At 32.4% G+C, this 12,268-nt stretch overlaps 1 protein-coding gene across 5 annotated transcripts in view; it reads right to left on the reverse strand.

Moving 5' to 3' along the window:
• Positions 1-911: 911 nt before the first annotated feature.
• Positions 912-12,268, reverse strand: part of OSBPL8 (oxysterol binding protein like 8) — an 81,932-nt gene continuing 70,575 nt past the window's right edge. For 3 of the 5 annotated variants that reach the window (XM_087934479.1, XM_087934476.1, XM_087934478.1), the window contains 3 exons: positions 9,022-9,121; positions 8,429-8,531; positions 912-4,830 (listed from right to left, as the gene is read on the reverse strand). In XM_087934479.1, the coding sequence (XP_087790605.1) occupies positions 4,695-4,830; positions 8,429-8,531; positions 9,022-9,121 (339 nt within the window). In that variant the 3' untranslated portion in view covers positions 912-4,694. The remainder of the gene's footprint in view (positions 4,831-8,428; positions 8,532-9,021; positions 9,122-12,268) is intronic. The other 2 variants (XM_087934481.1, XM_087934480.1) reach the window with 2 other exon arrangements.

The raw sequence follows: 12,268 nt of genomic DNA on the forward strand, positions 1-12,268 counted from the left end.
CTTATGACAGTAACTTTATTGCTTGTACCCATACAATTTATACTGATTTGTTTCCTAGTATGATTTGATTGCTTACTTCTACCCTATGCCTATTATTAAGTGTTGTACCTTATGATTCTTGATGAATGTATATTTTCATTTTATTTACACTGAGATAACATGCACCAAAGACAAATTTTCCATGTGTCCACACTTGGCCAATAAAGAATTCTATTATCATAAGATCTTCCCCCTTGTGTTTATATGTGCACACACGCATGTAAGTGTCAAAACAGAACTGCCAATTTTGCCTAAGAAACTATATTCTTCTGGAATAGAAATATTGTCCACTATATAAAAGGATATTTTGCTTGTAGATGAGAATTATTGCAAGAGAGAATATAAGCATTAATACAACCATATATATAATACATATTTTTAATGTAAACATTCTCTTGAATTGATTCTTGGCAATATGATGGAATTAGTTTTTTGTTGCTTTCTTTCTGGGTGTTGTTGGTTTTTAACTTCAAAATCTATCTTGTATAACCCTGGAGTTTTCTAGTGTTGTTCTCTCCAATATCAATTGAATCTGACTTGTTTAGCTTTTTCAAAAATCAAAACAATCTGACTAGGTGATAGAAGATAGGAATTAATGTCTGGAAGGGCTGTGCATATTCAGATAGTGTTCAATCTATTTATCTACCAAGAGTCTCCAAACAGATCAGAATAACATGGTGTTGTGTTTCTTAAATAAGTCTGTTTCAGTCTTTCCAAAATGACCTCCTTTTATCAAATTCAATGATTATGCTAAACAGAAGCAGACTGTTTTTTTATTTATTTATTTTCATTACATTCCCTCCAGCAGTACTGCATTATCAAGAAATTGTACTTAAAGTTTTACAAGTAAAATTCAAACACATGTACTATTATTGATTACAGCTTTTTATTCTATAATTGTACAAAACCACAGACCAGTGGTAGAACTTTAAATTTACAAATCTACTTCTAAACAAATTTTTAAACTCAGCTATATAATTACGCATGAAACACACAAATCTAGTCTGTTCAAAGGAATTAATTTCCTTCATCACACTGCATGCAGCATGATTTGCAAATAGAACAGTGCAATAATAATAATAACAATGATAATAATAATAATGGTATTTTACATGATGGGCAAAAATAGGAAACTTACAGAAATAGGAGTTTCCTACACACACACACACATATGTATGTATATGTACATATATATGGTATTCAGCTTTGTTCGGGTATTTTCCCACGTCATTATAGTTGTGCTTTTAAAGTTGTAGCAACGTTTTGGCAGAATCCCATCTGCCATAATCAGGCTTCATGAATACCCGCGAAAACTTAAGAAAACACACACACACACACACACACACATATATATATGTAAATGTTTTCACATTTTTTCGTTACATGTATTATATGCATTGGACTAAACACTGGTCCTTAACATACAACAGCCTATTTTCAGTTTAAAAATGTCTAGCAGTATAAAAATCGAAACAGAGTGTTAAAATAAAAAGAAGAGAATTAAAAATGAGAACAAGTTTATTCCAGAAACACGAAGAAAAAAATGAAGATTTCAAGAAAAGTGGAAGGCTACTCATTTAAATAGCCAAGATTTACATCCATTATATAAGTGGATATTTAAACAAGGAAATACTAGAACAGGTCTTTTCCATTGAAACGTACATATTTTTATTTTCATCCTCAGTCATTTTGCTCAGAATCCACACGTTAAAACAATAAAATGAAGCTGGTTGTTAGTGGTTCAAATTTTATTATGGCTATTTTTTAGTAACAACAAACAACATTGCAGTTTCATTATACAAGAATATGTACTCCAATATTGGGTCCTTCATAGTTATCAAAAGAAAAAATGATGTATTTTTCTGTAATTATACATCTTTTTATACTTCACCCAAATTAATATTGAAAGTAACTGATACCACAACATTTTTGAATAGATATGGTGCAACCTTGAAAATATACTTATATATACATACCTCATTGCTTTGCGAACTCCATCAAGGCACTGTTACAATACTCAAGTATCTGATCACCCACTCTTAAAAGATGCCAAAAAATTGAGAACATCCATCAAGACAAGAAACAACAAAATGTTGAATAAAACAATTTTAACTCTTGTCCCATTTATTTAATATTGAGTTGGCAAGAAGATCTTCCTGAAGGCACAGGAGGGTAGTGAGCTGTAAAATCATTAGATATATTTTACAGATTAGTTGTCAAAAGCAACTTTTTCATGAAAAATGAGTATGTTGTACTCTTAAGTGATAACTAAAAGTTAAAAAGCAGCCAAACGTAGGATACAATAATTATATATTGCAAGTAGTCTACTTACTATTTTACACAACACATTTCATTGTAGTTATATTGATGATTACATGGCATATTGAAGGCTTATAGTGCATTTTTTTTTAAAACAAACACACAAACAAGTCAACACACAGTTCTGATTATTTTCTACTTTTAAGTACTAAACATTATGGGGAAACTACTGCCCTTAGATTTCTACAAACTGTCAGGTCACAGCTTCCTTATTACTATACACAGAAAAAAAATCTAAACGAAAGAATGTAGAATCGTATTCATAAAACTAAATATCATATAAACAATGTACTGACTGGGCTCATAACCAGACATATACAAAAATTAGTTAGGCAACAGATTCTTCAGTTCACACAAGGAACTTACTTGAAGATGCAACAAAAATGTTAAGCTTTTGAGCTGTGCTTGACACAGGAGTGATTTAGACTCCAGTAATACAAACAATGTAACTGAAAATGCAACTGGTTTGGGAGTTTAGAAGGAATAGAAATGTTTAAAAGAAAGCATCTGAACAATAGTTCAGCAACAACTGAAGAAATATCAGCTGACATAAATGTGGTATTTCTATTAGGAGACATTGTCAAAACAGTGAAAACCAAATAAATCCAACAGTTACGATCACTGAACATTTATGTACAGATAGGTAATTGCTCCAAATGCATATAAATAAATATGTCAGAACATATGTATTTGCACTTTATTTGTGCTATTCTTTTATAAAACCATACATATCAGTGACTGCATTTCAATCAATTTATAAAGCATCTGAATTATGGCTGCATTCAACCAGTTTACTTCAACGGTAATACATTTCTCATTCTAAACTGTAGCACTTTTAAAACATAATTTAAGGCAGGCAGGAAACTGTAACTGTTGGTTACAGCTACCTTTTTCATGCAGATATTGTCAGAAGATGTTGGGAAAGTAATTCCCAGGTGTTATAAAACTCCATTTTGAAGTATTCCAACATCTTTAAAACAGTTAGGTTTGGGATGGGAGTACTATAATCCTGAATTGACCAAATGTAAAGTATGTATCTCTAAATGAAAACTTCATACTTGCTATAAAATATATAAATCATGTAAGATATATGCTTCTTGCTGCCCTGTAAATTGACTATAAGTCTTCAATAAATACTATATAAATATAAAAAAACCAGAAAAGCAGGAGTAACGTAGCTGTAATTTAATACATCTTTTTAAATTTAATGCAGCCCAATCCAGATTTGGTGAATTTACTTACAGAGACTCAGTAAAACAGCTCAATATTTTAGTATAAAGAAAGTAAGGGTAAATGTGCTATATTCTGAGGCATTTGAAACCAAATATTTCTTAAACAAAAACTGAGTAGATGAACCTTCCAGAGTCACTTATTCTTGGAACAAGAATGTTGCTACCCATTTTTTTTTTTTGCAGTATAAATATTCAGATGCAGTTATGTTCAAATTGTGTAACCTGAAAGGACAAAACCAATGTTAACATACTTTTAACATACAGATAGGATCTCAGAGGTCAATCATTAAGAATTTTATAATTAACTTAAAATAGCTTCCTTTTTTATTGTCTAAATAGTACACTTCCTATTCCTCTGCATCTCATTATTAGTATCCCTAAAGTTAAATAAACAGTAGCAGTCAATAAGAGTTTCAATTTGGGAAGAAAGGAATCAAAATACTGCTTTGGCACAAAAGTGGTTTACTTCTCTGGACAGCTGAAATGTTTCTTTCTCTCAAACTGACTAATACTATTAGCAAAGATCGACTATTACAACCTAAGGGAAAACCCCTCATTAACTATCCCTGAAAATTGATGCAGTTAATACAATGTTAATGATTAATAGCTCACATGTTCTTAATGGCCATGAACAGGTGAGCAGTTTCATTTTTCTGCAATTATTGAATTTTCTGAATTAATATCCCTTGGCGTTATTTTCATATTGAAGTAAGATTGATTAATCTTAGGAAGAAAAGTCTTAGGTCAAAATTTACTTCTTTTGCTAGCATGTCCAATAGGGATTGATTATAACAAAATAGGGTCCTCAAATTCCAAACTGGTATATTCTATATTGGTATTTATAATAGTTTATGACACCTTAGAACATGCAAGGCAGTTATCCAGCATTTGGAAGATGTGAAGAAGTACTGGCACATAAGCATTGTCCATGTCATCTGGCTAGGATGGAATAATACACTATTCCATATGAGCCCAATCTTTTGAGTCTGAATCTTCTGGGCCCTTGGATAATATTGCCTCATTTGAAGCCAAACCAAGCTTTAAAGATGGTCCCATGAAGACCGTAATAATTCCACTTCATAGATATTCTTCTGTCCAGATATTCTATTTGAATAAGTAATTGATTATAAGTTGCAGGAGAACCATCAGCAAAATGAAGACATAGTGCTTGAATTGAAAGAAGTTATTATCTGGCGTTGGCAAACTTGAAGTCATTCGTGTTCTTAATGCTGTAATATCCCTATTTAAAAAAAAAAACAAATTTAGTTAAATCCAGAGATTACCAACTAAGCATCATAAAAAATTTGAAAGAAATATATGGATCCCAAGTTTATCAGCTTCTGAATTAAAATAGTACAATTCGTACAAATTATTCTAGCAAGGTATAAGACACGCTATATAATTGATACGAATATGTGTAAAGTAGGAAGAGGATGACAGGATAGTGGAAAATTGAAAGGAAGTTGTTGAAGCATTGCTCCTATACATTTCAAAAGGGTTGTGTAAAAAACAACAACTCCACACTGGACTGACTGCTTCTTTAGAAAGCTAGGCAGACCATTCCATCTTTTAATTGTAGCATTTACTACATTTTAAAAACATATTCATGCAATTCTTCTCTTCATATATTCAGCAATTTTTAAAACCACCTCTGAATTAATTTTTAACCCATGACTTATTTTCCTTCCAATTATTTATGTTTTACTATTGTACACATACTGTACAGTCACATATTTATTAAATATCACATGAATAGGTGATAGTGCATATCTTGACCTCAATTCCAAGTGACTTCAAAGGATTTCACATATAGGGGATCAAATTTTAAATATGTAATTCTATAAATATTAAATATATTAAAGGTAACATAAAAATAAATGTAGCCAATAAATTGCTATGGGCTTGCATTTCCTAAAAATCCACAAATTCATTAAATCCTTACCTATCAGCATCACAAGTATGAGGGTGTGGTGAATGGGGATTCAATTCACTTATCAGAAAATCCAAATAAGCATTCTGGAAGGCTGCCTGGTCTGGATTCCAGAAATAACCCCCTATACTTCATATCACTTCAAGTATAGTCCATTCTGACTTTAGATCAGAAGCAAATTCAATTTTTTTTAAAAAATAATCTTTTCTCCCATTAGTTAACATGATAAATTTAAATATCTACACTGCTATCATTGTTTTTTCATTAGAGCATGATAAACATTTCAAGTACATTAAACCATTTTGAAGGGATGAAATATTCCAAATGTCAGAGAAGATACTGAATACTGATTCAGTGTATTGAATAAAGACTTGACAAGCATACCAATGGATTCTCCTGGGAAATGTGTATGTCAAAACAGCCAAGATAGCTTAGCAGCAGTGTGACAAAATCCCTGCTCCTTTCTACACGTCATAACATACAAATGAAGAAGAGCTTGAATCAAGACCCCCCCCAATTTTGTTATTTTCATCCCTGATGTGGGCATTACTGCATACAGTATTCGATTGTTTAACAATCTTGTTATCTATTAATAGGATTTTAGTGAAATTTAGATCATAGTGTATGTAGGTCACAGTACTACAAGATTATGGATAGTTCTTACAGGCTTCACAAACTATCTTACTGTTGTAATTATGTTTTATGTCTATTGTAAGTGTATTTAAAGAACCAAATTCATGCTGTTATTTATTATGGCAGTACAAAGCATTTGGATCTACTTCTGAAGCTAACAAAGCAACATCCTTGGCAGAAAAAGTACTCATTACAAGTTCAGCTTCAGGATATCATGTTTCCCACAAAGCTTCTGAATGTTTTATTAATCTGAAAGTTCAAAAGTTCAACTCTTAAAATTATATGGATATTAACTCTTACTAAAAAAAGGTATATGCATTTAGGAAAAATATGGATCTTTTTCTGTAGGTAGGCAAATGCTCATCTCATGTTCTGGCATTCCCATTTACTTAATAAATAGGAATCCCAGAACATCTCATTGTCTCATGAGAACCTACCATACAGCCATGAAGGACAGAATATGGCAAACAGACTGGTTCTAGGTCAGCAAAAGATTAAAACAAGCTGGCTATTCTCACTTTATTTATTCAGCTATATGTTGACTATATATTGGGGGAAGCTGCTGATTATGAAGAAGATGACTATGGTTTTAAAATGTGAGGAAGAAAAACCAATAACCTGTGCTATGCTGCTAACACTTCTGACAGCTGAAAATGCAAAAGATCTGCAAGATTTAATGATAAAAGTCAAGGAACATGATGAAAAAATGGGTTTAATGTTAAATAAAATTATAACGACAACAGGTACAGCAACCAGTCTTGTAAGTGACAGTAAAGATATTGAAGAATACCAATAGTAAAGGAATCAGCAGTCAAGAAATATGATGTAGACTAACACTTGTAGAGTGGCAGTGAAGGCCTTGGAAAAAGCTGGGATGTATCTTTGCCTACAAAGATCAGAATAATATAGACAATGATATTCTGTGATACTTTATGGAAGCAACATTTGAATTTTGAAGAAACAGATAGTGTATTTTGAAATTTAATGTTGAAAAATAATTCTGTGAATTCCATGGTTAGCCAAATACACAAACAAATGGATCATTAAACAAATAATCTATAATTTCTGAGGAACAAATGAGAAGGCTTAAAATATCATATTTTGGACACCTTATACAAAGGCCTATCTATCTTAAGAAGCCTATAATGCTAAGAAAAGTGGAAGAAAAGGGAAGACAATTAGCAGTAACATCAATGGACTCATTTAAGGCACAATCAAGTAAAAGGCAAGCTATTTTCCTTTGTGCTCTCTGAGCTTGATTGTTTTCTTGCAGATGTTTTATTACCCAACCAGGTAACATCGTCAGTGTTCTCATCAATTTGGAAGAAAAACAAATTGATCTCAAAATATGACAGTGAAATCTACATAAAGTGGCCTTATTAGATGGTGAAAATACATTTGCATGAAATTAAACAAGAAGTAAATGTGACATTATAGAGAATTAAGGGAATAGAATAAAAGTGCTACAGAGTAAGGATCTTTAAGGAAAATAAAGATATGAACATATATCAACTGCATTTGAAGGTAAGTGTACCTACTACCTTATCAAGCTATCTAAATCTTCTTTCCCTTTCATTTTGTTTTGCATTATACTGAATAATAAAGGGAAAATCTTGGAAAAGTCACACCAAGATACTAATATTTATGTCCCCATATATTCTTTTATTAAAATGTTACCTTATTTTCTATTGATCTCTGATTTTCAGTAGTTTTGTATTTTGGAACTGAAAGGCATGACAGAAATATTTTAAGCAGTAACTTAAAAAAATATTATATGAAAATGTGTACTTTAGTCAGGTCTTATAGTGATTAGGAGAATATAACTGCAGCATTATCTCTCAAGAGAGTTTCTTTAGTTATTTAGACATTTAAAGGTCAAGGTTTGCTCTAAATCCCCAGGTCTCGAAATCGGCATCTTTAGGTTTTTATGTACTTAGTTACATTTCCCCTTAATGCCCACAAGATTTCCTGCCCATCTGATTTTATTTTACTTAAATAAAAAGGAGGCAGCCATGCAGCAAAGCAATAGTGTCAAGCACAATCTCTGTTTTCAATATCTCTGGAGCCGATGTAGAATCCAGAGATGTATGCTTTCACTATAACATGGTAGATGAGTGTAGCTTAGTGCTTTTTTTTGGATATGTGCCCAAAAGCTCCAACAGAAGTTATGCTGAGGTAATGAGAGAGCATTCTGGGAATTTAGAGAGTGCGGCATGGAGAAACATCAACAATCCTGTTATGGAATGTGATTTTAAAAAAAATACTGCAAACATACCTCCGAATATCTTCCTGTGTTAACTTTATAGATTCAATGGCACTTTGCAGTTCAGCAAGATCTACTGTTTTCTTTCGGATTCTTGTGTTATGTTTGAGTTGTGCTTCAGAAGTAATTCAAAATTAGTCAAACAGGTAAAATATATAAATCACATAGAAACCAGTATTTTAGTTTATCAGATATGAATTAAAACTCATTTTTTTTCTCATTAAAAAAATGATTTTACAAGCCAGGACAGAAAATATTAAATAAATTTAACATGGAAACCCAGTTTGGCGTAGTGATTAAAGGTACTGGGTTAGAAAACTGAGATTGAGAGTCTATTTCTGTCTTGGACATGAAGCTAGCTGGGTGATTTCAGCCAATCCATCTCTCTGAGCCCTAGGAAGGACGCAACAGCAAACCACCCCGAAAAATCTTATCATGAAACCTGCAGGGACTAAACCAGGAAATTGCCAGGAATCAACAATAATTTGAAGGCACCAAAACAAAAACAGTATCTTTAGTTTACAGATAATCAAATTTAGGCATGCTTGTACTTTATTCAGCATAGTTTTAGAAAGAAGGGCAAAGTAAACCAAGGTAGCATTTACCTTCACTTCCTGATGAGTCTGGATTATCAGGCTCTGGTGAGGAGAAGCCACATTCTTCTTTTTTAGACTTAGCAGACCGTTTTATTTTTGCAACAGTAACCTGTAATACACATTTTTATCAGCTTTACTGCTCAGAAACAAAAAGACAATTATGGTTAGCAGTCTTCTGCTGGTGTGCAAGAAATGAGTGGTAGAAATCTTTGTTTACACTATCTTCTTGCAACCCACTTCACTTGCCATACTGGAAGACAACAGGTGACACTGAGAGGAGATAACTGAGATAATAAACATTCAACTTAAAGAATTTGATTATCTTCTGGCTCCAGAAAAGCAAATATGGACCCAATCCTATACAGCAAGGATGGGCAGGGCTTGCAAATCAGTTTTTAAAATTATTCCTTTATAAATGATTAACCCATCTTTCATAGTTATAATAAATCCTAAAGTAGTATTTTTTGTGGCCCTGTTTAATTTTTTACAACTGAAAATCAGCAACAGAACTTTCTATTTTTAGTTGGGAAAAGGAAACTTTTGGTGTGGAATTATGGTGGGCTGAAAAAGCAGAGAGAAATAGCAGCTGAGAACTCTGGCTAGAAGGCGGATTCTGGATGTCACAATCCCCCTGGATCAAAGGGAAATCCTAAAATAACCCATGTAGACTCCAAATGTAGACACTCTTTCTGTGTAAAAATGTGCAGATACAGAAAGTTTTTGCAATTGGCTCAGGATTTGACCTGCTTTCCATCCACAGTGACAACTGCAATATAGCCTACATAGACAATAAGTTTTGTCTTCCTCATTTTTTAGACACATTGGGAACTAATTATTCTATAAATAGATATTTCCTCTGCAGCAAAGATAAATTATAAAGCTCACACTACTACTCCAGTGTTGATGCAAATGACAGAAGCCTAATAAAGTTGCAGGATATTCTATTATCTGCTCCAAACAGAAGATACCAGTAGGTGAAAATGTGGTTATCCGCCCATTAAAGGAACATCAATATCATACTTGTACTCAACCACTAAATATTTAAATGTGTGCATACTGAAAGATATAGCTCAATTAGTAACATTAGACATAAATTCAATAAATAAAGAGGTTTCTTTAAATATGGATAGATGAGTTATTAAACCTCAACCTTTGAGGAAAGGTGAATAACTAAAAAGAATATTTTTCCCAAATTAATTTGTATTCTAGGAGGTATTTCTATTCAAATAACTGGAAAATATTTTCATAACAATAGCTATCCATATTAAAAAAAAAGAAATCAATATAAAACTGAAATATGAAAAACAAAGAATTTGTGAATAAACAATAAAATGTTGGTTTGTAAATTGTGAAGAGAAAAAAGAAAAGAAATGATACTGAAATTATAAGTGGGACATAATATATGTGACTGTTTTATTTTTTATCAATATCATTTAATTTGCATAAAGGATATGAACATCCTTCTCCAAAACACAGGAAGTTTTAGAGATAATTTCATAAACAGGTAAATTTATACTTCACAGGCAGCACAAATAATTCCTAATGGATATTTAGCCAAACTATGTGAAAAAAGAAAAAGACAAGGCTGCCTATTGTTTCCTTTCTTGTTTATTTTAGCTCTTGAAATATAGAACAGAGACATAAAACAAGATGAGAAGATTGGGGTGGTAAAGATTACAGGGCGACATACAAATTAAGTGTCAACCCTGAAATTGGCCAAACTGTGGCCATTTTCTTTTTGTAGCTTTTCTCTAGGGAGGTTTCTCTTCTCATTGCTTCAGGGCTGACACAGCCTGGAGCGAAGAGGCCAGGGAGCGGGGTGTAGAGATAGCTGGGATGTTACCTTTCCCCTGGGAATCAAGGACATTGATACAGGTGTTTGAAAGGTGGAGACTGAGGTCACCAAGCAACTGGACTACATGTTGATTGGACCATGTGACTGGAGACTCTGGGGTGAAGTGACAAAGTTTTACATTTAATTGGGTGTAAAACTGGCAGGAATTTAGAGTTGGTTTTCCACCAAGAATGTGCCAATATGATACGTCCCAATAAAATGTTCTTTGAGGAAATTGCCTGCCTTGGAGTTCTTATTGAATGGGATGTATTAATTGGAATCTTGACATTAAGAGCTTTTGCAGATGGTTTAGTGTTGGTGTGGGAAGCCCCTTTAAAGCGAACTAAATTATTAATGAATAATTTAAAGAATATGCTGCATTAGCAGGTTTTAAGATTAATAAACTGAAGATAGAGAAGTTATCAAAAACATGGAAATACAAGATCAAACAAATGATGAATAAAATATGTTTTAAGATTGAGAAGGTCAAATATTTGGGTAGTACTATAAGAAATATGAACTGTACCTTATAAAACTATATGTTATAATTGTTATAAAACAATTATATCTAGAATAGATTGATGTTAAATTTTTTTGTTAAGGTTTGCAAAAATAGAATGGTCATCGATGGGGAGAATTTCTATGATTCTGATGAATGTTTTGCCAAGAACTTTACTTTTGTTTCAGACAATAGTTGTTTTGACAACTGATGCTGTGTTTAAGAAGAATGTATCTAAGGGGAAAAACCGTTAGTTAAATATAAAATATTACAAAATGCAAACAAAAAGGGAGGACTGAGTATATCTGATTTAAAATTATACTTGGCTGTTAGTTGTTTAGCTTGGATGAAGAAGTGGGTGTTGCTGAGAAACAGAAAGTTATTGGAGTTAGGACACAATTTGAGATTTGGGTGGCATATACGTTTGTGTACAACAAAGATAAGATTAATGTCGATTTTAAAAGTCATTATTTTAGACATGACACTCTGAGAATATTGAATATGAATCTAGGTTGTGTCCGAAAACAGCTTTGTGGCTCTCAGAAGAAGAAACATTTTAAACATTTCTCTTTAGAAGAGAAATATAAGTAAACACAAATGGTTACTTATCATGTTATAATAGAATTTTCTCAAGAAAATGTAAAATAAAATCAGGAGAAAATATAATAGTGGAAGAGTATACTTGTCAATGATTTTCCTATCTACACTTATAATCAAGGTTTAAAGTGGATTTTATGGTTTTAAGAATATAAGACAAGAGTGTCAAACTCGATCGCATCACATGTTATTGCAACATTTTTTACTTTTGCAGAGCAGGGGTTGGTGTAGCCTGTGCGTGACGCATCTGGCCTACGCGGTGCCAGTTTGACACCTGATATAAGGCAATGTTTGAAATATAATTGTGTACAAATGTTGAATATGCA

This window comes from Pseudonaja textilis, chromosome 5 (assembly GCF_049901715.1).
Source record: "Pseudonaja textilis isolate UNSWEBS1 chromosome 5, rPseTex1.2, whole genome shotgun sequence".
In the NCBI taxonomy this organism is placed as follows: domain Eukaryota; kingdom Metazoa; phylum Chordata; class Lepidosauria; order Squamata; family Elapidae; genus Pseudonaja; species Pseudonaja textilis.